Genomic DNA, 25,944 nt, shown 5'->3' with positions numbered 1-25,944 from the left:
GTATATAACAAGTAAAAAAATAAGTATATAATTAAAAGTTTAAAAATATAGTAGGTAAATTGCATATCAAGTAGATTTAGCATAAAATACACAAAGAGTATATTTATAGTTTTCTTTTGATACAAAAATAATTGACAAAATAGAGAGCTTTTTTGTTTCATTTCTTTTCTTATACAAATAAATACTCATGTCTTATGTTAAGTATCTTATAACTAACAAAAATATATTTTGAATACTTAATATTTTAACATGGCAGATATTGGGCTGCAAATCACACTTTGCAACTACACAATAATATATATATTATTTAAATTAGAATAATAACAGTTAATGAGCAAACATGTATACGCGAATAGTATAATTAACAGTTGGGTTAGTAGGTAATAATAATTTATTCAATAGTGTCATTTTTATCCTAGAATAATAATAACAAACGCGAAAGAGCAGCAACGGGTTTTTAGCAACTACAATCATCATATTGTTATGCTAAGAGTTAAGACTTTAAAAAAAAAAAAAAAAATTAAATAAAAGAGTGTTGGAAAGAAAAGAATGATTCGGAGATTTTTTGACAAAAGAATTTGTCGACACTCGAAGGAAATAATTCAAAAACAAAACAATATAAAACATGTTTGTGCGTTAACATTTAGAGATCGTCGGATCACGCGGCGGCCGCATCTTGCGATCGGATAGCACGGTCCATGCGTCCGAGAACAGTTTGTCGTCGTTGGCCACCAAAAACGACATGTAACATATCTGCTTGACGGACAGGTCGGTGGAACGGGAACACACATGGCCATGCAGGATGTTAGCGCGTTCCAAGTCCAACCATCTGGTAACAATAATCCGGGACGTAGCACTCGATATGTAATAGGTGTGATGTGGTGCATGTGTGGTGGTGGTTAAAGGTCGGTGGTTAAGGATAAGTGATTGTAGAGATGGTGATGGTTACCTTTTCAGCGACAACGGTCGGTCGGGCGACACTGTCACTCCGGTCGGACCCCACAGCCAGAACTCTAGTAGCGCCTTGCATTTGGACAAGGAGTTGGGCCGGTCCTGTCGCAACACTTGCGACAGACACACGGTCATCTCCCACGTGGGCGCCAGCAATCTGAGCACTTTGAGCATGATATCACAAAGCGAATCTTCCGCTTCCTGCAAAAACACGGAAATTATAAATATATATATATATATATATATTATGATTTAAATCAGAAAGAATTATTATGACATACAAGAACGTCGTACATTGTATTTTATACTTTGCAAAAGGTGTATGGCTGGGTAGATATAAATGACCTCCCCCACTTCCTGTACTACCTTGTCATAACATCCTACCCTGGATCAGAAATCAAGACAACGATTAAGTTGCTACGAATAATTTTATCATATTATGAGATGCATATTGTATGTCAGCCAGAGAAGACGATTTGGTCTTTAAAATATAATGTTATAATATTAGTTTGCTGATGTTTTGGCGGGGAGTTGAGGGGGCTGGTTAAACTGTCACTGTCACTAGTGTCACTGTACGTTAACGACTCATTTATTATAACTACTACAACAAACCTTATATGATTTCCCATTGCATCTTATTCAATAGATTAAAAACGAACATTCCCTCCACCCAAATTGGTTATTTGGCCCAAATAATACCATAATATTATATGATGTGACCGATGACCGTTATAAATAATTTTTCAAGTTGCGGTAAAGGTACACTCAAGCAGGATGTAACTGGGAAAAGGGTGATGTATTCGAATGTACCTACAATTAATTGTCGAATCCCTCAGTAAACGGGTAACGTATAAAACAGTTATAAATTTAACAAAAATTTACTTTTTTTTACCTGTAAATCGGTTTCCAGCTGAACCATGGCCACGGTAGGGTCGGCACCGAAACAATTTCTAGTCACTACGAACGGTTCCAGGCTATACCGGTTCACGTCTGATGCCTGCAGGCCAATCAACAGATTGACAGTTTCCACTAGGATGAGACCGGCTTCCTTGGTGACGTCTGCGTACTTGGCGTTGTATTCTTTGCAATACGAATCGATGGCCTCCATGCGATGGGCATTCCACAGCGTAACGTAAACTGCAATATCGCCATTAACGGTTTTTATAAGTGTTAGCATAATATTGGAAAAAAGCAAAGTAAAACGCGATTGAACCGATATGAGATATACATAACGACCTTATATTTAAAAATAAATGTAATAATATATACAAACCTTTTTCGTTTTCGGCTCCTGGACTGTATTCTTTTTCCACACGCGTCACGAACTCCGTCACTTTGGTCATGGTAAAATGATTATTCAGTACGTTGTTTAGCTCAACCGGTTCTTTGGAAATGCTCAACACCACTGGCACGTCATACCATTTGCCGTTATAGAACGCACAACCAGCTTTTTGCAACCGACTCGTAGAATCAATGCGGAAACTGGACCATTCCAAGCTTTTTGTCTTTAACGCTACCAACTCTTTGGGTATTTTCGGACAGCTTGTCGCCTATATATGTGAAAAACAATGACAGATTTAGTACGTTTTATAAAATCACACGGCAATTGTCAGCCCTATATATGAAATACAAAGTAGTATAATACAGAATATGCATATATAGAGGGGGTGTTGTATCGCGAGTACTTGACTTCTGTACTCTGTAGTTTTACACATGGAAATGTAGAAATTATACACATAGACATTAAACTAGTTAGTGTAAGGCCTATGATTATACCTATACGCTGGAAGATCTTCGCGACAAACTACACCTTGTATAATAGTACTATTGTGATTACGTATAGCGAAAGTAATTACCTGATCCAAGAGTTTGGTCAGAGCTTCGTGATTGGCGATTACGACGGCATCGTAACTCTCTTCGAGACTCTTATTATGTCCTGGCTGAGTGTTCCTTATGCTGTCTTCGGCACCAAACTAAAAAAAATTTTTTTTTTATTTTTTATTGTTTCGCATTAATAAAAGTAAAATGATTTTTTTTGGCGGTATTAAGATTAACTAAAAATGAACAGATAAAAATTATATTATATTTTTTAAATCATTTTTAAGGACTTTTATCTTTAGTAAATATATATTTCAACAATAAAAAAATGGGGGTATGTCCCTCACAATATTTTTCAATGAAAATCATTAAATTAACATTTGTTTTTCGTTAATTTTGTCAATATTTAAATTAAAATATTTTGAATACATTTAATAAATATATAATAATTCATATATTATATTTTTAAAAATATAAAAATATTTATTAAATTTATCAAATAAGATATTTTTAAATAGAACTTATTAAATAATTGCTTATACTTAATTAATTAATTTTTTTCATAAATAATATGTATATTTGGTGAATAAAACCTATATAATAATAATAATAATAATAATAATAATAATAATAATAATATACTATTGTAACTCACGTCGTCGCCAAACTGAATGGTCGGATATATCTCTGACTCGGTTTCGCTACCGTAATACTGCATTGACGTTAGTCGCGCCATTTCCGGCGAACTGTGGTCACACTCTGGTGCCGAAAAATTTACCGGTTCGTAAGCTTCGTCGGACGCGCTTGAATCACATGTTTTCGATGCGTCGGGGTAATCTGTGATTTCCGTGGACGGGACGGACTTTAGCGGCAGCTTTGCGACGGGCGGAAGACTTCTGGGCGGCGGTGGTGGTTTTGTAGGTCGTGCTGAAACATTATTTCAAACACTATATATTATGCGGCTTGAGTGAACGGGACAACAAATTAGTTTGTTAAAAAATAATAATGTGGGTAGAATACTGCATAGAGAAAATAACATATTATCAGTAAATAAATAGTGAAACTATAGGTAAGTCAACCAATAGTTTTACATACTCACAGCAATTGAACATACATATTACTTATACAAACAGGGTAATGCAAGAAGAATCAACTTTAATTGAAAACAGGAAAGTTTATTTAAATTTTGTCTTAGGACGAAAATAATATAAATAAATAATACTCTAAAATGACTAAATTTAAATAACTAAATTCTATGTTATTTCATAGTAAGATCGACATCGAATAAATATTATTAAATAAAAATATTCGAATTAGCATATCCTACTGACGTGAAGGTTGACCTAAATATGTAAAGGTTATACTTAGAAATGTTCAATTTTCAAGAAAAATATAATGTATACGAGTTATTTGACCGAAAAGTAGAAAGGAATATGTTAATACTCGTAATTTTAATTTGATTAAAATTTGATAAAATAAAGTTAGGGCTAAGTAAATTTTAGCTTATACTACGCAATTAATCAAAAATAAAATTTTGCTACGATTATTACGAATTAGGTCAACAGCTGATTGCATTATTATAATTTAAAATTACTAATTAGGTATACCCATGTATAATTATATAATATTCATAAGTGCATTATATTGTTGATATATTTAATTTATGCAATACAGGCATACACCTTAACGAATACATATTTAATAAGTTAGGAGGGAATGATTTTTTTTTTCAAAATAGATTATTTGAACATACGATAAATAGGCATGGATAATAAATGATTTAAAATGTATTACACTTTGATTAAGAATATAATAAAGGGAAATGAAAAAATATATATACATTATTAATACATGAAAATAGTTGCTGAAAGGTCAGATGATAACTAACAGATAACTAAATATGTGGTGGTGGTGCAGGTAGAAACGTACAACATGATTTCTAAATAATTAACGATGTACGGTATCCGATCAAACACGTTAGTTGATTAGATACGAATGACAAACATCCGATTCGAAGACCGGATATAGAAAATAATGTTAAATAGCATATCACACTAACCTGGATGATGGTTAGATAGTGCTTTGGCAGACGGCTCTTTTGTGTACAGAAGTCCGTCAACAGCGTAGTTATGAATGATTTCCACGCCGGATTTGTTGATGTCTAACGGATGAATAATTTCCAGCTTGGGCCTGGTAGACGGTTGCTGAGGTGTGGTGACCGTTGATTCCCGACTGGGTATCCTTAGAAATTTCTTGATCTTAAGACCCACTTTAGTGGCCTTTCCGTACTTTTTCTTTTCACAGGCGGGCCGTTTTCCGGGTAATGGCAGCGTGGACGATTCGCGCACCGAGTCACCATTGGAGCTGACAGTAGCCGCAGACGATGGTCGTTCCCAGTTACCACTACTACCGCAGTGTTGTGATTGTTCTTTTTCAATTTGTTCGCAGTATTCAGCCAACAGCTTGCGGTTTGTGATGGTCACGTCGTCAGGTCTGAACTCGTCGTCAGAAAACGAACTGTTACCACTGTGGTAAACGAATTCAGCACACGTTTTGGCCGTTGTCAACGATGGCGGCGGCGGAGGAGGTTTTGGAGCTTGGCGTTTGATGCTCCTGGGACATTCGGGTGGGCTATTACTGGTAATTGAAGTCTAAAACAAAATTGTTTATAAGTAAACGTAAAATAATAAAAAAAAAAAATGGACAAATTTTGGAATAATGAATATTGGGACCTATAAAAATAAAAATAACACTATAAAAAGCAGGAACAAGAATGATAGACGACTGACCTTTTTGGTAGGGGTCCTTGGAGGTGTAGTAGAGATGTCTCGCAAGGGCAACGAATGGTCTTTGAAGTTATGGAGGAACGATCGGTTCACTGGGGTTGTCGACGGGTCACCGGGTTCGTCGGAATCCGCTTTACCGTCGGGTTCACCCGCCATTTCTCTGCTGGTCAACAACGAAGAATCTTGCGGGTGATCCACCGAAGTACTATTACCGACTAGTTTTAACGGTTCTGGTTTTTGAGATGAAGCCACAGCCAACTTCAGTTTGAAGTGCATAGTACCCATTCGCGGTACATTATTTCTCGTTTTGTATGGTGCCGTGCCACTGCCCGCTATATCGGCGTCCGACTCTCTTGTCGACGAGACGACTTCAGTGGTTTCCTCCACACCTCTTAATATTTCGACGGGTGCAACCGTTTCCGGCTGATGAACGAGTTTCGCTCTTGGGATTTCTGTATTCGTCAACGTTAACATTGACGTCGGCAGCGGCGGCGTCGGTTTCACCTCTTCTTCCTCCGCCGGCAAACTGCACCGTCTTATATTTAAATATGGCTCGTTGGAATTCGCCACCAACGAGCTTCTGGTTAAAGTTGGTTTTTTTGTTATTTCAGTCTTTCTAAGTTGAATGTTTTCAGTATCTTTTTTCTCGATTTTTTGTACCTCCTCGCAGGCTGTTTTGGCTACTGCGGCGGTGGCAGTAGCAGCCGTGGCAATCTCTTTGTTTTTTAGGAAGTTGAACACAAGCGATTTAGGTGATTCCCCGCTAAACGGCTGAACAGTGACCAATGGCGGTGACTTGTTTTGTACCATTGGTTTTTTCACGGGTGATTTGCTGTCCGTCATCGCAGTTACCGCTACGATCGGAGTTTTTGCAACATTACCACCAGCAACAACCTTTTCGGATACAATTTCAGGTTTACTGTTTAGGTTCGTGTTGGCTTCGGTCAGTCTTTTGAGCTCTTCGTCGTCACCAGAGTCAATGAATTCCGAACCGTTTTCCTCGTCTGACGAATATTCTTCATCGGTCGAATATTCTTCACCGCCATATCCGATGACTTCTGTCTCAACAATCGAAAAAGAAACTTTCCGAGATTTGTCACACGAACCATTTACCTTCAATATACTCTGCGGTGAAAAAAAATGAGTAAGAAAATATATACAAAAACTAATATACAACACTTTGGGCTGCATGAGTGTATATTTGGCGTGGAGCTATATTTACCTGAGCTGGAGATATTTCCGGTAGTGGTTTGTAGTCAATATGTACCCGTTTGGGCTTCTCGGGGTGCTCCTCTTTCGGACGAAAACAATTTGAACACAGTTCTTTTTTCCAGGCATTCTGTTTGAATCTTGGACACACATTTTCCGGTGACATTGTGCTTCATCAATTAGTTTTAAAGCAAACAACGATAATACATACGACTCCTTCGGATTTTTTATTTGCCATATCCTGCTAACACCAAAATAATTTTTGTAAAATAAACAGCAACAATACAACATTACATAATATTGTTTAAATCAGGACTGATTATGTATATAAATATATTTATTTATATATAGCATGATATTATCGTGTATTGATAACAATAATTAAATCTAAAGAATCACTTAAAAATTTACATATTATTTAAGTCTTAACTTAACATAGTATTGTCAATTATGTATTTATTTGTCTATGAATAAACAAAAAAAATAGATCGTGTAGGTTTCTATAGAATAATATTAAAGTATAGGCACCACTGAAATAAATAATAGAAAGCATGAATTTTCTTCAAACATCACACATTTACTTAATTTTCTAAGGTAGATTTTTATATTTAATTACCTTAAATTGAGTAACTATGCGAGTATAATCATTAGTATAATGTAAGTTTGATTATTTAATTTTTATTATTTTAAATAAAATATTAAATATAAATATATAAATAATAATGTAATACATTAAGTTACCTAATCACATAGTATGACAATATAGTAATAATATAAAAAAAAAAGTTTTAACACTAGCTTACAAGTATTATAATGAGATAACATTATATTTATAAATCATACAAGATCAAATTAAATAGAAAATTATATTTCACTTTAAACGCACAAAAGAATGATAGGTACAATCTGCAACGTGAAGTTGTACCTATACTATATTTTCAGAATGTGATTGTATATGTGTTTATTGTATCAACATACAAAAAATCTCGACAGCTGATACCTACATGATTTTAAAGTATAATATTATAGTTAGTATTTTATAGTGAGAGTTTTTTTTCTAGAATTTATGAATAACTTAACATTTATTATCGTAATAAATAATTATGAAAATATTATTATTTGAAAATGTTCTTTCCTCCTGTCTTACCTCTTTTACCTTCTATTTTTTTAACAACATTAAACCACTTAAACCGTATAAAACCAAAACTAGAATCAATGACTAATGACTATATTTATTACTATTTTTCACCGTTTCTAGAATTAGTAAATTAAGTCGTACAACGGGTACTAATATTATTTTAATCGAATTAACTCTTCTATTTAAAATTTTGTATTACGTTTAACGAATAGCCTATATAGGTACGCCGAAACCATTTAAAAATGCTAACGCGTCTCGTGACTAACGAGTAGGACAATAAAAACCGAATAGAGACAACTATTATTATTGGTTTTGGCAAGTGTCTTCATAACAAATGACGAAGATGGTTAAATGAGTGCTTTTAAAATAACGCCTAGTCATTTAGTTCAATAAAAATCAAATGTATTAGCAGGAGCAATAGCAATAGCAAAAGTTAAATAGAGCGCCGCGGCAAGCGGATTTCGCCTTGAATATCCTACGCGCTCTTTAGAATATATATAATATATTATATAGTATAATAATAAGTAATAATAAAAATATCATAAACTAATATAATTCGTTTGTTTTATTTATGATTTCTCGAAAACACAACGAGTCGACGAAATTCAACGCACTCGAGCGTTTATTGCAGTGTATGTATTATACACTCATACGCTATAGTGCTATACTATAATAAATAAAATATTTCTAATAAATATATTAAACTAAGATAAATATTCCAAATGACGACGTTTCTCGTAACGCTGAGAAAGTCGATCTGTTAAAAATAATACAATGTCCGCGTGTAATGCTGTGTATATTATACGTAAATTGAACAAGGTGGGGAAATGACTATAATAAAAATGTTTCCTGTTCACTATTGACATTTCAATGGCGATGGCGAACGGTTCCGCAGAATCGAAAGGGCAAACCGAATTAAAAAGTCTGCTGCTCGTATGTGTATAATAATATAGCGTACGGGCCGACGGAAACTGATATAGATTAGATGCTGCACCGTCAACGTAACGGCGTCGCTCTCCCCAAGCAACTATCGACGGCATATCCGTTAAAATACCTATATAAATAGGTACTATTCTATTATTACAAAAATACACTGTCTCCGTATTTCTTGTAATCGTGTGGTCCGCATTTAATTTTTTTTTTTCATCAAACTAAATAAAATTGTTTAGATAAAACTACTTCACTGTAGTCATTGTTAATGACTCAATGACTCATTTATGACCAAGCTTATAAAATCATCTTATCATTCTAATCCGTTACAGAATAGTTGAATATTTTCTACTATAAGTATTTAGTATATTTTGGTGACACAATACGACGAAGATATTAATGTCGGTACACTAAAAATTAAATTTAATAGTATAAAAACCGACGTGTTCTTTCAATCATTGTATAATAACATCATATTATTCATTATAAATTTAATATATTTATTAACTATAACAGACACGCGATTCGGATAAATCATATATATTTAATATTATAATAGAATAAAGATCGTTGACGTTCGAGCCCGAGCCGCCGCGTCTGCAGCAGCCAGCCATGTCACGGCCCAACAGTACACCTAACCTTGTGGCGAAACGCTGCACAAGTGGAACCGCTATCATTGTATTGATAGTGCTCATACGTATATAATAATATTAAATTATTATACATATTACAATACACTATATACGAAATGAATCGATCGGACGCAATACCTGTAGAAAAAATTTGACTATTCGACTATTCAGAATTGGCAGCGATCGAGATATATCATTACGAGCACAAAAAAAAACCCGGTACAAAATAGCTTAAAATTCATCAAATCTGCAGCATAATAGATCGCTTGAGACGATTTTTTTTTGCATTGATAACCGATCCGCATGTGCGCAGCTAACCGCAAAGCCTGTAGACGGCGCGGCAATTACGTTGTAGTACACGGATATATATATATATATATATACAATACACACATAATAATATACATTATACTTGTGTACAGGCCGATAGCCAGCTGAAAATCCAATATCGTGGGTGTGTCGTCGCCGCGGAGATGCGAGGGGAGAATTTGAAGTCCGTATGGGTGACGTGACGGGCGTTTTTCAACGAGATCGATCACTGATTTTCCAACAACGAAATAATACTATGTAAAAACAATTGTTCCCCGCACGGTGTTTGTTATTCCAGACGCAAAATGAATGAAAAAAAACTCGTATGTATACCTAGTCAGCCCGCCCGATGTTCTACCTATAAAAACCACACCATGTCGAGTCGTGTTGCAACTTGTCATGATATGTCTTATTCTCACTCGATGCTCAATTGACAAATTCTCAAAAATATTTCTTCAAAAATTGTAAAACGTATGGTGTAATTATTATAAGCACTAAATGCACGAGTAGAAGATGAAAACCGATTGAAACACAAAGAAACAAGAAATCAAAAGGACCTTGAATCATCAACAGCTATATGTATTATATATTATTAGTTATTAGTGTTATAGTGACCGTCCATGGCTAGACTTTTATGTCTCCCGGGGAACCTTCAATGACTACTCGAATGAGTAGACTGCTATTATAACATAATTAATTTGACCTATACATATAGAATAATGTACCAATTTAAACTAAAAAGTTTAATCGATTTTTATGGATATTTGTTGTTTGTCGGCGTTAGGTTTTTTCAGTATTTGAGTGTAAATATATAATTTTTAATACAATAAAGTAAATTATAATAACAAACATTTTAAACACTGCACAAAACACAATAAACAAAATCACATATGATTACAGACTATTGCAGCAACTTGAAATAATGCTGCTAAAGAGAAGAATTAAAATACAAGTTATTGTACATAGCTGTTTGCCTGTTTATAATGATGTATTCAAATAATGAAAGTAAACGAGTATATTATCATTGATTATATAGTATTTATAATCAATGATATTATGTAAAAATGTTTTCCTCGCTTATCGAAGGTCCACCCGTTTTAAAATGTAACTGTTTAAATGTAAGTATACAAATACCGATATTAAACTGAATTAAAAACAAAAAATAGCCGATTAATTATATGTAGTGTTGACTAATTGTCATTATTATAAAATCAAGTTAAAACTATGACCATTATTACACGACTGATATCAGACACGCGTATGCCTATATAATAATACTAATATTAAACACTTAAATCGAAATTACAAGGCCAGATCGTGTTGGGTTAGGTATGCGTTAAAATAACTTCACGGGACCAGGACAAATTTCTTTATTTAATATAATAATTTTAATATGTACACAAAACACAAATATCCTTAGTATAATCTAATGCTCGTCGAAAATAAAATAATATTTTCATAATCGGCCAAACAAGATATCTTTTATGTAACTTCATACTATAGAGATTACTAACAGTAAGAAACTGTAGTAACGTGTATAAACGACAAGTGTATTATATTATATATCTAGCAGTAAATATTGATTAATATTAATAGTATACGCGTACGAAACCGTTTACTAATGTCGTCGTCGCGTAATGGCCTGCATAAAACGTTAATTGGAGCTGAGCCCGTGTGGATCATAAATTCCGACGATGATGTCGGTTTAAGCGATTTCCGAACCGTTTTCTTGAGCGCGTGCAACCATCACCGATGCAATAATCATTATAACTGTCGCAATTATTATAATATACAACAGTAGTAAGTCTCTAAACGAGTGCCAATAATGATCACGGTAGATTCCGACCTACAGACGTAACGGTTTTGCAAACGCGATCGTACGCGGCAACAACGCAAAAAAAATGTTTATAAAAAATAACCCAACAAGATTCCGCAGACTTTTAAAAAATAAAGTAAGCCGATATGCTCGTAACAGCGTCTCTCCAGTAAAAGAATATAATAAACATTTAACGATAATATTGATAAATATAATTGATATACGCACCACACACAATTCCACACTGCAATTATACATTATACCAACGCCGGATGCGATTTAATTGCGAGTTCCTATTATCTGTTATATACTGTACATGTGTATTGTACTGAATGGGGAGCGGAGTTTTAGTGTTTTATACATGCGCCGGACATGTATAATGTGCTATATTTTATTAAACTGATGAAAAGCGCTGCACGCGATGACAACGAATTCCGAAAAGACCGTGTCAAATATTTCGTGTGCGAAGTATTCCACAATAGTAATACATTAATTTGTTGTCTGTATATATGTATAATACACAATAAGAACTATATCTATTTTATATTTTTATAAAAGGACTATAATATTATCCTCGATATTATCCTTAACATAAACATTTTTATAACTGAAAAAACAATTTGTTCGAATTTTGAATTAAGTACATCAACATTTTCAAAAATATAAGTTCATTAAATTCACCAAATAATCAACAGTAAAAATTTGGATTCTTATTTAAAAAGCAGAAATTTGTATCGCCACGAGACACTCTTTAAGTAGCACAAAAAATCTTAAAAATTTGAAAATGTGGGTTTAAACTTTAAAGTATATTTAAAAATTAGAAAAATTAGAATTTGAATAAATTATATATGAAAATTGGAATAAGTATGTGTTTGGAGAATTACATACCCTTTATAGTGTATTGACTGGTGACTAAAAAACTGCACGCGAAACACCTCTTATTGTGTCATCGTGGAAATCCACTACGGCCATCAATTGGTTATGATACGCGCGATGATGTCGACGATTATCCAGAAAATGTGCCTGGCCGACCATGCGGATCGGTCCGATCTTAGGTTCTCACACGAATACACGCACATCACGCAAGCATCGTTACAATGATTATAAGCACCACGCATAGTGTATAGTATTATTGTAATGATGCCAACGCGATTTTCGTTTCATTCGACACGGCGGGGCTATATTATATAGTGTTTTTTTACCATCAAATACAAGACTTAACCCGATAACGACGGTAAGTAATATATTTTATTTACCAACGATATATTACACACCACTTTCCAAAGTAGATTACACAAAGAGAGAAGGTCTATTATAATTTATAACACATCCCCGCGTATGGGTAGCGCACGAGAAGAGCATCATACAATAATGTGATATTTTTATATTATATCATAATATGTTATTTCTTAAATTATGTATATGAAGGAGCAAATAAGAAGCGGCGCTGGCCGTGGGAACAGCGATGGACACTTAACACGGAGATAATATTTCAAGAAAGACGGTGAGGCGTAAACTATTATTTTTTTTTTTTTAAAGTTATTGCGGTGTTGTGTCCGCTCCCTATAACGACGACACTTGTATCGAATGCGCAACGTTACTACGTTAGTATAACCACAAAAATCCTGTCGCTTATAATGTTATAGTGGCACAGTTGGTACAGAATTAGATAGGTAAGGTAAGTTACGTATCCGCCGCTGCCGTCACAAATCGAGTAACACGACATTTTATAATATATTATTGTCTGATGTCTATACTCGAACAGGTGGTGGTAGCATGGTACATTTAAATACGACCATCACGGGCACTGCACGCCGAGATTATTTTCATATACTTATATGTATCTAAGTGCATACAATTAATATTACCTATATATGGATACTATACTAGTGTAATAATACTAATACAACCCAACCGTACGTAATAATTACTATTGTTGTCGATGAGTATACCGAAAAATAATGTCCTACCACCGTTTCCGATACGACATACGAACGAACAATTAATAATAATAACAATAATATAATTTACGTAATAATAAGTCTGGAAAGGGGATGAAATATTATGTACATTGAAATTTTAAAAATATTTTTGAACAGTTTAATAAAAGAATCAACCAGTGTATCAAAACTGTATAATATAGGTACAACGGAACATTGCATGGGAGTTGGTTACATTAAATTGCGATCCACAGTTCCACCCAATCGGTACGTATGTGGTACGTAAAGTACGTTTTTTATAACTGCAATAATGAAAACAATATATAGTACATTTATACAAGAAAATAAATTAAATGCAATTACGATAATCTCGGCCAACTCGTCATCATAATATAAAATACAATATTTTCATTCTTAGAGTCTACGACTCTACGTTATAATTTAAGGAGGAGATAACAGAATAATATCACAATAAATAATTATTGTTAGTTATATAGACACAAACGGTGAAATAAATGTGCTATTCGTAAAACCGAGTAATACATTATCGACATCATATATTTGATTGTAATACGCTATCAATACATACAAAAATGTTAATTGTTATTTAAAAGAGTATCTGTACACATGGAACAGTGGGCCAAACTTGCATCAATTGATATTGATATACAACCAAATATTAATATTATTATAAATAATATATGGTTACTAGTTACAAGTTCAACGACTTCTAATTGAATTTCTCTTTCAGACGTTATTAAATGGATACAAACTCTTTATATAAATATAGTAGATACTACGTTACACAGGAATAAATATCCCATAAAATATAATAAAAAGATTTTGGGATCATTGAATTGCAATACATAAGGTGCCAGCAGACAGCAACTAATATATTATTGTTTATATTTATTAACATTACATATTTTATAATACGTAACGCGTCTGCCCACATTCTGTTTGGTCTTAATTTTACAACAACGGTCCGTTCTTTGTTAATATATTATAATTATCACTTGTAATTATATTATCTTTATTATTATATAGTTACATATTTTGTGTATACCAAATAATAGATTTAGTAAAATATTAAAAAATGACTAGACGTAGGTAGGTCGTAGGTAGTAGGTACTTAAGCACTTTTGAGTTTAATAAAGTAGTATAATATTATTATTTATTATGTTTTAATTGAAAGCAATTGAACAAATGTTCTAGTTAATAGAAATAAAAATTAAGCTACGAATACAATTCCGATTTCATTATTACTCTTATCTCTAACAATACACAAGTCTCATTAAAAAAAATAATTAAGATGTATACATTATAATTTATACTATATAGTATGAGTATTTATGATTCTCATGATATAAAAATTTAATAGTGTAAACGTATCATAGGCATTTTGCTGGTTTAATTTATTTTAATGAAACTTTCAGTAATAATTTTCATAAAAAAATGCTAAACTTCTTGGTTTCGAAAACATCTCATGACTTGTGAGCAACAATAATAAAATTAACGAAAAATATTGTGTTTTCGCGATGAGTTGTAATTAATTTTAATAATTTTTACACAGATATTTTCACATGCGAGACACAAGACACGTCTTGATCCATTGTTTTGTTTTTACGTTAGAAAACCTGTTTGAAGCCCTCTATTTTTTCATTGAAAATCTTGTCATTCACAATACAATTGTTAGAAAGCCGACGAAAGTGACCGGGTGGACACTCGTGGGCAGTTTTCTTGGCCGGTGACTGGTTGTGTACCTCTAACCAAGTTGCAATTAATTTAGCCACCTTTATATTTCCTGTTGCACATACTGTATAGTAGTATAACAGTATCAAGTTCTGCGTGTATACCATGGATAGGGTAATATTGTGTTAGTACATTTTCGTGTTTGCAAAATCTTTAATAAATTCATTATCCAGTCCCGATCATGGTCATCGAATTGTGGTTTACTTTCCTTAGATTAATTCAAATGGACACTTTATAAAACGAGTTAAGTAATTGGAATTTTCACTTTTATAATTAGTAGTTACTTAGTTGGCTTGGTACGATGTTGTGAACATAAAAATGAAAGTTTGGTGTATGCAAATAATGTATACTTAAGGAATGCAAATAATCATTGTTAATTTTTTTTTAAATTTATATAAATTATTTAACGTTAGTATAAGGCTTAACATTTAATTATACATTTTAGAACTAATAATGGTATTGAGATTGTGAGTAGTGAGTACCTGTAAGTTTCTTACGTAGATGAAACAAATATTGAGGTCAAGTAAAAATGAAGAAAGTAAAATGTAAAAACACGTTGAGTTCAAAAAATAATAAAGCACTTATTAAGTGCCATATACATTTTAATACAGTACAGACGTGTTTTGTATAGCTACATACAAATAAATACATAGATAATACATTATCATATATATTTTCGCACTTAATTTAACTACTGTTTTTAAAACAATGATTACTCATTCTATATCGTCATATCGACGAATGTTCCGACTAACTCAGTTTAGCCAATTACGGAGTATAATATTATAATATATATATATTATAATATTATTCACCAAACCCACTTTTCGCCTACACTAAATAGGTATTAGCAAATGGCAAGTTGTCACTAATAGTATATGACACCTAATCGCATATCTAATATAATAATCACTAATATACAACTTTACACTAATACGTGTTTACTGAAATTAATTCCTGCCATGTTAAGAAAAACTACAAGCAGTACAAGCTATCCACATTAAAATGTCTAAATATTTGTTTTTTAATATATTTTTCGTTGTATAGGTAACTATTAATGTTAACGTATGATGTAAATTTTTACACGATCCTATCGCGGATATGCGTCATTCGTGAATGTCATTTGATCTAAGTAGTACACAAAGTTTGGACTGTTAAAATATCTCATGGTATACTTTAAACACACCAAACTCATTAAACCGGACAAAAACGTATATAACTTTGCCAAAGTGCACTAATGATCTAACTAAACTTTACTCGCACAGTTTGAGTACATGCACATACATAAATATCTACGTTTTGCGTTTATGTTAGGAACTTAAAGAGTCCACCTGTATACATACTATTACGAGACCGGACCAAACGTTCAAAGATGGTTTGCCAGAAAACGCGATTATACATAATAAATGATAATGAACTCAACATCTTAAATTGTTTTGCAGCAGCTGCTGTTCGGCTGCAAGTTTCCGAAAATACGTCAAAAACATCACGTACCGACAATGAAGTATTGTCGCCAAGAGCATTTTAGTAAGTACATATATTATTAATATACAATATTATATCACGTATGAATGACGATGATAATAATAGTGATAATAATATCGTGCACAGGCAGTTAGACAGATGACAAAGTTTTTAAGCTTACGCATTATGTAGGCCGTGGTGACGGAATAATGCGGTTTTGTTAAATATAAAATATAAAGAAGCATAATAACAATTAATATATATTTATATACATATAATATAATATATGCACCTATGCAGCCAGCTACAATATATACCACCTAGTAAACGTTTTCCAAGAATCGTTTTAGGAACCGTCGTCACGTTATTTCATACGCCGCAATCTAATATAAAATATAATAGCGTACGAGTATCACAAACGTTTCGACTAGTCTATTATATACGAGTACAGTATTTATACATGCATAATAACATGATAATGTACATATTATATATTGCTAACGTTTTATGAAAACGTTTTTACCTCCCCTGCCCACCCGATTCAGTACGATTGACTATTTTACACACATAAACAGACGGACCGTATAGAATAATAATGATAATATAGTGTTACACTATATATTATGACAACCATAGTCTATAATATACATAAACGCTAGCTACTTCTACAATCCAGACCCACACACACACACATAACACTTGCGGCGGCGGCGTCAACGTCGATATACGACTTGTACGTAATATTATAGCTGCAGCAGCACGTCGGACTAACCCAGTGAGCGAGAATGTTCCGTTATATATATAAACCGGTACCATTCACGTGTATATACAAGCCGCAAACACTGTAAATCTCTAAAAGGACCATTATTCCGGATTGTCACGGTGAACAATACGTATATAACATGATGTATATATAATGATCTGTTACAGGTGTATCTATATAATATGTTATATACATTTTTTTCATAGTACATCCCCCAGCAATTCGGCATACAGGTCGTTATTTGTTTAATATATTAAAAAGGTAAAATATAGTGTTCTTCGTTTTTCTCTAATACAGCTTCGAATCCGCGGTATAAAATGTGAATAGAAAATAACAACAAAAATAAAAGCGAAAATCAATCTTCACATCTTCACACGTCGTCGTCGATCATGTTCGCCGTTATATGTGCGTGTAAATGTAATTACATACACAAATACACAATATGAACCGCGCGCGCGCACACATATAGGTATACATTATTAAAATTTTTCTCAAACGAGTATAGTAGATATACTATATACTATACGAGAAAGAAACAATAGAAAACACGCGCATTTTGTACTTAATTATATTATCTTATTGTTTGAATGAATTTTTGAGAAGTGCAAGCGATATGTTATACTTTATTAAATCATTATTTTACGACGAATAAATGGAACTAAAGCTGCAGTAGTGTAGTGTTGCGTATTGCCTTCGTCTGCGCCGTCGCCGCGGCAACAAAGGAAAAACGATTCACCCTCCGAGACCGATCGTCATCGTATTATAGGGGGACGAAAAGACTTGAACGCGTACATTTGGGGTGAAAGCCGCCGTCATTTCCTCGCCAGACCATCCCGCGAGTCCTACCGTAACATGAGAAAAAAAGCCCTTTCCAGGCACGCAAACACACACACCCATAAATACTATATAATATATATACTACAATACTACATATATAGTACACCTATCGTCGAAATATAGCTCCTTCAAATATTTACGGTTAGGTTTTTGTCGGGTTAGGTTAGGAAATACCATGTGTTGTTTACAATTTACCCTATAATAATTAGAATCGGAAACACCAGAATTGATTACTTAGTCCGTTGAAAAATGTGCATAGCATTTATAAAAATAAAGAAAATAATATAAACTTACTTCCACTGGATAAGTAATACATTTTATGATTATTTAAGAGGACGCCATACCCGCATGTGTTGTCTCTGTCTTACTAACGTACATCATAACAAATTTTCGTTTAGTAGAATACATTTTGTGACGATAGCTTTAATATTAGACTAAATTTACCTATTATCAAATTTAAAGGTAAGAATATTATCTAAACAATGCTTTTAATGATATTATCATTTACTCTAATATGAAAGCTAACGTCACAAAATGTATTCTACTGAACGAAAATTTGTTATGATGTACGTTAGTAAGACAGAGACAACACATGCGGGTATGGCGTCCTCTTAACGATCTCAATTTGTATAAGATATAAATAGCCAACACAGAATATTATAATATCCTACAGGTAGTTTCAGTTAACGCATAGAAATGTACAAATGCATATAGCATATGTAAACAGTAAACACACACACACACATATATATATATACAAGCATTGGAGCATATATATCATTACAACGCCACTACGCAAATAAAATTAACTATATAGTGTAGTTAACACAAATAGTGTATTAATATTGTAAATCGATGTTATATTAACTCAAAACAACATAGTACCTAGTGTTCGAAATGAATATTAAAAAAAAAATTGATAGGACTTTGTACCTACCGTTTTAAAGGAACCGAATTAAACGAAATATATACGTGTTCGGGTTCTGGATAATTGCCTTGATAATGATAAATAAAGTATTTTTTGAAACCCTGATAAATTAACTAATTAATACAGTGACCTGTAAACTGTTTGTGTAGTCGGTATTCATCTCGTACGTTCGATAAATGTATAAAAAGAATAATAATACAATAAAAACATGGAGCATAAACAATGATTAAATGTCGACATTTTAATTGAGTTTACCAATAAAACAATATAATATTCAATTTATAATTGTGTTATATAACTGAAATTAAAAATATACTCATTTTCAAAATGTCTATGAAATATTTTTATTAATTAACTGAAAAAAAAACTTATCTATGGTAAAGTACCAAAATTATAAACACAACGACTTTTATGTGGCCAATATACTTTTAAACATGTACCTATAGATAATTAACTGTTTTTGTTTACCCACGTTTTATGTACTTATAATAATGTGTGTTCGATGTATATAAAATCTACAATAAATCTTTCTATTTGGATGAACTATAATTCGTTTAAGTAATTGTTTATACAGTCCATTAAATGTATTACCTATCCTACTCTACTCTTTCTCAGTCATTCGTTATTACTAAAGCCAAACCTTGATGTAAAAATATAATAAAAAATTAATGAAATAATAATATTAAACATTTTTATTTTACAATAAAAATTATTTAAGTAAATTAATAACAATAAGCATTGTTTTATGATACAAATCTCATAAATTAATTAAATAAAACTATATATTAGATACTCCAATTAATTATAATAATTTTTTACACTTGAAAAAATAAGTATAGCATACACTACTTTATATACAAAATACAAACTTAAAATACAAATTGAACTATTCGATTTTATATTCTATGAATTAAATTTCTGTAGAAACAAGCAACGCATTAAAAGTAAAAGAAATAAATACAATTGCATCCAATTCCGTGTACAAGTCATTATTTAAACCAACCATTGATAAAATAATGTATCTTATGCACATAAATATATAATGTATATACAGGTAGATAAGTGATAAAAAATTACTTTAAATTTTAATGTAATAAAACATTTCAATTGACAATTTGTAAATGTAAAAACAAAAGAATAGTTATGATAAAACAATTCATTTTTTTTTTTACTAACCTTAATGTCACAATATAAATTACAATTAAAACAGATGTTTTATTTTTTTTAAATTTGGAAATGTTCGAATAAAGAAAGCGGATATTGATTATCTTTGATACTTAATATCTTATGGTACTGCATCGTTGTTTTAAATTTCTAAACCTACAAATAAGAGTAAATTACGATTTTCTTTTGTAATGATATTTTACAAGACAAAAAAAAGATCATGAATAGTATGTAGTTTAAAAATAAAATAATAGCTTGTTTAAATTTGTTTAAAGCACACGATAAACATGATTAGACAATTATTACCGATTGTTGTATACAAAAGTTAACACGATTTTCAATTGGTTCAATGATCTAAGTGTCACGAAAATTGCCTCAATTACGTATAAATTGCTAGTATAAGTATGTATTGTTTTCGTGAAATATTTAGAACACCCTGCATGTACACGATGCACGAACTATACATTGAAAATATTAGTATTGACATGAATTAAGACACGAAAAATGAACGTGGTGTTAATTTCCCCACACATACACGTCATGTAGCTCCTACTATTAAGCACATCGTTCTCACGACCCAACTCTTACATGTTACTACAATATGATTATATTCATATTTTCTAAATATGAAAACATTACAGCGAGAAATCTCGTATGAAGCTTATTACTATGAATATGAACGATTTTGAATGAGATCGATACAAGCAATAAACAAATAGAATTCTATGTTTACAATTTAAGTGCCTATATAAAACATAGTCCTCGTAAAAATCATGGGATACCATATTATGACAACATGTGGCAGATATACACGTGAGAGCATTAAGTCAAACCTTTACAGAGAAAAATAAAACAGTGTACCTATCTAATACCTATCCATTTTTTTTTTTTATTATTATTATTGACTGTGGGCATTCGATATTTTTCACTATTAACTATAGAGTGTTATACAAAGTGTGAGTAAAGTTATAGTTACTTAAGTTCATGCAAAGGCACACGTCATTTGCTTGATATCATTGTTTAAAAACTAGTTGAAATCAATTAGATGCTTATCGAAAAATTAATTTTATGTAAATATTTAAAGTTAAAATCAAAGTAAAAGTATCACGAGTGAAGGGCTTTTATTTATTTACAGAACTAATCAAACATTTAGTATTATAGTAACACATACTATAATTAATCATATCATTGAATATTATTAAATCAATTATTCACATATTATTGTAATAAAAATAAAAATATATAAATGAATATACTTAATAAACTAGCTTATAGTGCAACTTACTTTAATAATACAGACCGTATTGTAGATTTTGTACAGAACACTGCAATTATTGGTACATATTATTATGTGTTTATTATTAACTATTATTAACTATTTATCTTCGAAATAAATGACTCTAAGTTATAGTAAAAACAATAAATTATACAACAGCACAAATCAACTAGGTACGTTAATAATTTTTGACTAAGCGATAGAGATGAAGCACTCGGAGTTTATATTATGATTATTACACTATTTCGTAATATTTAAATAATAATATAAACATTTATAAAATTATAAATATTATAATATTAACTATTCTAGTTTTTACGCATACTGATTTAAATTACATAATATAAGATACAGGTACTATAATACGTGGGATACTATTGTTTGTCTGATAAACACGCACTATATACATGAATACACGATATACATAATATATAACGTACCATTATGAACTGCAGTCTGCAAGTGTCTGCACTCTGCAACAATGTCTTGTCATAAAATGTCAAAATAAGACTCATGGCACTTAACAAATATTGATTTTTGAGCTTAAGTGCATGCTTTATAGTCATTGAGTACACAATATTATTAATCATGCATTCTAAGTGTAAACAATTTAAAAATAAAAAGTAAACTACCTAATACCTAGATAGGTTCATATAAATACCTAAAATAGTTTTTCCCTAAAATAGTTAATAATAATCACAATAAGCTTTAAATATTTTTAAAAATATACTATAAAGTCTCAATATGAATTCAAAAATTATTTATATAAGTAACTAGATGGAAAAACAATGTATTTCAAATTTAAATTTATTATAATATAATGAAATATCAATAACGAATTTCTCAATTTTAATTGTTTTTAATTTTATTAAATTATAACCTAATTATGATATTTTAATTAATTCAATTGAACAATCATAAAATATTAAAAATATAGATAAAAAATCTGGATATTGCTGATTACTGTTTTATATTACACTTGTCATTCTTAAATTTTGATCAATAATACACGATGATAATGTTTAAAAATATATGAATATATTATACATACATAATATATATATATCTATTTTTTTAATATATTTATATTTTTTTACGTGATGGAATTATATTCTATAACAACGGTCGTCAACGTTTTGGAACTCACGAACCACTTATACATTATACTAAAAAAACTATACATACAAAGTTTATAGTTAATAGTTTTATGCTATAAGACTATAACTATTTATTTAAAAATGTATTTGTGTGTACATAAACTAATAATAAAGATTTATTTGATTTATAAAACAATTTTTAATGTTAAATTATTATAAAAAATTTAAGTTTAATATATATTAGTAAAGTATTAAACATTTTTAATTTTAATGTGATGTTTGTTCTTATTTGTTTTGAATAATTTTATGCATATTTGGTTCCAATGAAGTTACAGCTAAGCGAAGAGTTCTAATTATTTCTAGCCGGGATCGGTACCGAGTTTTAATTACTGTCACCGATGAAAATGATAACATGCGATAATGATGATTGCATTATTACGGGTTTATTTTTATTTGACGTTTATCTAATATGAAACTACATGAAATAATAAATTATACTTTTGTTCGTATTTATTGTACAACACACGCTCGCTATTAGGTTGATTTAAAATAAGATTGCAAATAATATTTAAATTTTTCTGACAATAAACAAAATTTACTCGTGGACCACTAACATTTTCCTACGGACCACCGGTTGCTGTTCAATAATACTAATGCCGAGCAAAATGTTTATCAAACGATATTTTTTAGACCGTATTATCGTATTACTACTACGAGCTCTGTAAAGGACTGTACCCTGCACGTGTAACCCTCATTGGACATAATAAAACAATATAAATACGATACCACAACAGTCTTGTTAAACGACTTTTGTCATTATTCAAGTAGATAAATTCAACACATGAATTCATTTTATTATTTATTATTAACAACATCGTCCATCGGGCAAGTAGCGACGGTCAGACGACTCGAATGAAAGTAAAACACGATATCGGACAAACACATCTTTATTGTTTAAAAACCGAATTATTTTAAAAAATCTCACCACACCCGATGAATACAGACCCCCAAAAATGCGACGATGCCTCATGTTTACACATTACATCGTTATCTCCAATAAAAATCGCCTTACCTCTCCCATTGAGGGCCGCATACCTACTCTCATTTCAATAATGTGTGCACCGTCTCGTTGGCAATAATAATAAAACGACAACAATAACAATGAACCGTAAACAGTATAACACGCCGTGTAACACACCTCCATACAATATATTATTATTTATTAGTTATTACACAAATACAATCATCAGGCGGTACGTCGTACGTATGTATATTATGATAATACTATAATAGGTACACTTACCTATTTATTAAATATAATATAATAGGTATACAATAATTGAATTATACAGCGACGTGAGAGACTATAAGTAATCCATCATCAAGGGCTGGGGTTTCGTGTTAGAAAAACTAGGACGCGGAAGACTGGGGTTGGAAAAAAAAAATGTCTAATCGAATCATCCGATTAACAGGCAGCGTGTGTATCATAATTATATTATATTATTATACGGGTATCGTAGGTATCGTCGTTTTTTCATCATTATGCATACACTTTTTTCCATAGGTTTCTCATATGTAGAAACTGTGGCGGCGGCACCAGAATGCGGTCAAACGGGTTTTGCGCGCCACCGCCGCCCTACCGGTGGATGAGCGGCAGTGGCGGGAACAACGTGCGGGTGGTACGCCAAACCATCCCGTGAGAAATAGTAAAACGACGTCTGCCAAACCCATTCGTACCTCCTCCAACCCTTCGGTTGCACCACCAACACGGAACTCGGTCGTTGTTATGTTTACTAAAAATTAAATTTACGAGTATTTATAACACGTAAGTAGGTACTTACTCGTGTATAAATCTTGCCGAACTGTGAATCCTCGAGTGTTCGACAAATCGATTTGTAGAGACTAAAAGAAGGACGACGATAAAAAAAATAACCGTCGATTACACGGAAATACTATGCGTAAAAATTATTATTATTATCGTTTAAACACGCGTAATCACTAAAACAATAACAAAAACACGTTGGGACAACGATCGTCAGATACACGACCGACCGTCACAAGTGAGAACGCGTACTGACCGAAACTGGCAAACGTCGAACGGTCGAACAGTAGAAACGTGAACGGTCTTGCCGCTACGCGCCAGCTGTTATTGCATGACGGTTTCGTCGCCATCTAGTGGTCCGTGCGATGCCTTACACAGATACAAACCGGTTTGCACAAGCCTCACGGTATTATTAAAATTTTAAACTTACTGTTATACGGTAACGTCCGTAACAACTATGATAAATGATAATATTGTTTAATAACCATAGATCTATCGATTGGTTCGTGATGAAATTCACTTGTCAAACACTTGGATGAGTTGAATGTAATTTTATTTTACCAAAATAATACTATAATATTATATTATTATGAATTCTAACGGTCGTTATGTATACAAAACTACCGCCTATTCCTAGTTCCCACGAACAAAAATACTTAATAGGTGACTACTGGGGCATCTTATACCTTAACGCGTCGTCGGCACATAATTCTCGGACAACAGCGGCCACGCGTTTTTTTAGCTCAGAAGAACTTCAACGATAACGATGACGGGCTCAAAAACCTATCTATTATCTCAAGACTCATTCACTGAAACATCAACGCACTGCATACGCACAATATTGATACTCTTAGGTAATATTCACTCGCGAAAACGATTTAATCAAGAATTTGTCAACGACGTGAAAATATTTTGATCGAGATTCATATGCGGTGATGAGGACGCGGAGAGAAACGACAATCATCGTCTACCGCTCTTCCTAAACAGAAAAATTATAAATTTATCACAATAATCGCTTACCGATACAGTTGACCGCGGTCGCTCGTGCTTAAGACTAGACTAAAACTTTTAATATGTTATTCCTCACTCTTACGTCAAATGTATAAATTCTGTAAAAATAAATAAAATTAAAATCTAATTTTTATCATAATAAAAATAAATAATAAAATAACTAAAATAATTAATTTTTTTACGCGCTCAGATAAAAATACCCATCATATCATGTCGCCATTTGCTTACCCATGGTGCTTACCCTTAGAATAAGGGTATATATACTTATATTATTATTATGAACAATTATTTTTCAACGTAT

General features: G+C 31.9%; 1 protein-coding gene across 2 annotated transcripts; it reads right to left on the bottom strand.

Moving 5' to 3' along the window:
* LOC113556743 (verprolin) lies at positions 1-24,875 on the bottom strand. Of its 2 annotated transcripts, none has more exons than XM_026961872.1 (10): positions 24,652-24,875; positions 6,778-7,008; positions 5,559-6,680; positions 4,829-5,420; positions 3,425-3,696; positions 2,808-2,924; positions 2,225-2,501; positions 1,844-2,088; positions 950-1,152; positions 1-829 (listed from the first exon to the last, which is right to left on the bottom strand). In XM_026961872.1, the coding sequence occupies exons 2-10, from the start codon at positions 6,928-6,930 to the stop codon at positions 637-639; spliced, it is 3,174 nt and encodes a 1,057-aa protein (XP_026817673.1). In that variant the 5' UTR covers positions 6,931-7,008; positions 24,652-24,875; the 3' UTR covers positions 1-636. The 2 variants fall into 2 exon arrangements, with proteins under 2 accessions (XP_026817673.1, XP_026817672.1); XM_026961871.1 differs by having other exon boundaries at positions 6,778-7,005.
* Positions 24,876-25,944: the final 1,069 nt, after the last annotated feature.

Source organism: Rhopalosiphum maidis, chromosome 1 (assembly GCF_003676215.2).
Source record: "Rhopalosiphum maidis isolate BTI-1 chromosome 1, ASM367621v3, whole genome shotgun sequence".
NCBI classification, from domain to species: Eukaryota; Metazoa; Arthropoda; class Insecta; order Hemiptera; family Aphididae; genus Rhopalosiphum; species Rhopalosiphum maidis.
Note: the sequence above shows the minus strand (reverse complement) of the source record. Positions and strands in the feature narration are given on the sequence as shown.

Coding starts and splice junctions, on each gene's coding strand:
- LOC113556743 (XM_026961872.1), bottom strand. CDS start 6,930: ATGTCACCGGAAAATGTGTGTCCAAGATTCAAACAGAATGCCTGGAAA. Junction 5,421..5,558: donor CAAGGACCCCTACCAAAAAG/GTCAGTCGTCTA, acceptor ATTTTGTTTTAG/ACTTCAATTACCAGTAATAG. Junction 2,502..2,807: donor TGACCAAACTCTTGGATCAG/GTAATTACTTTC, acceptor TCACATATATAG/GCGACAAGCTGTCCGAAAAT.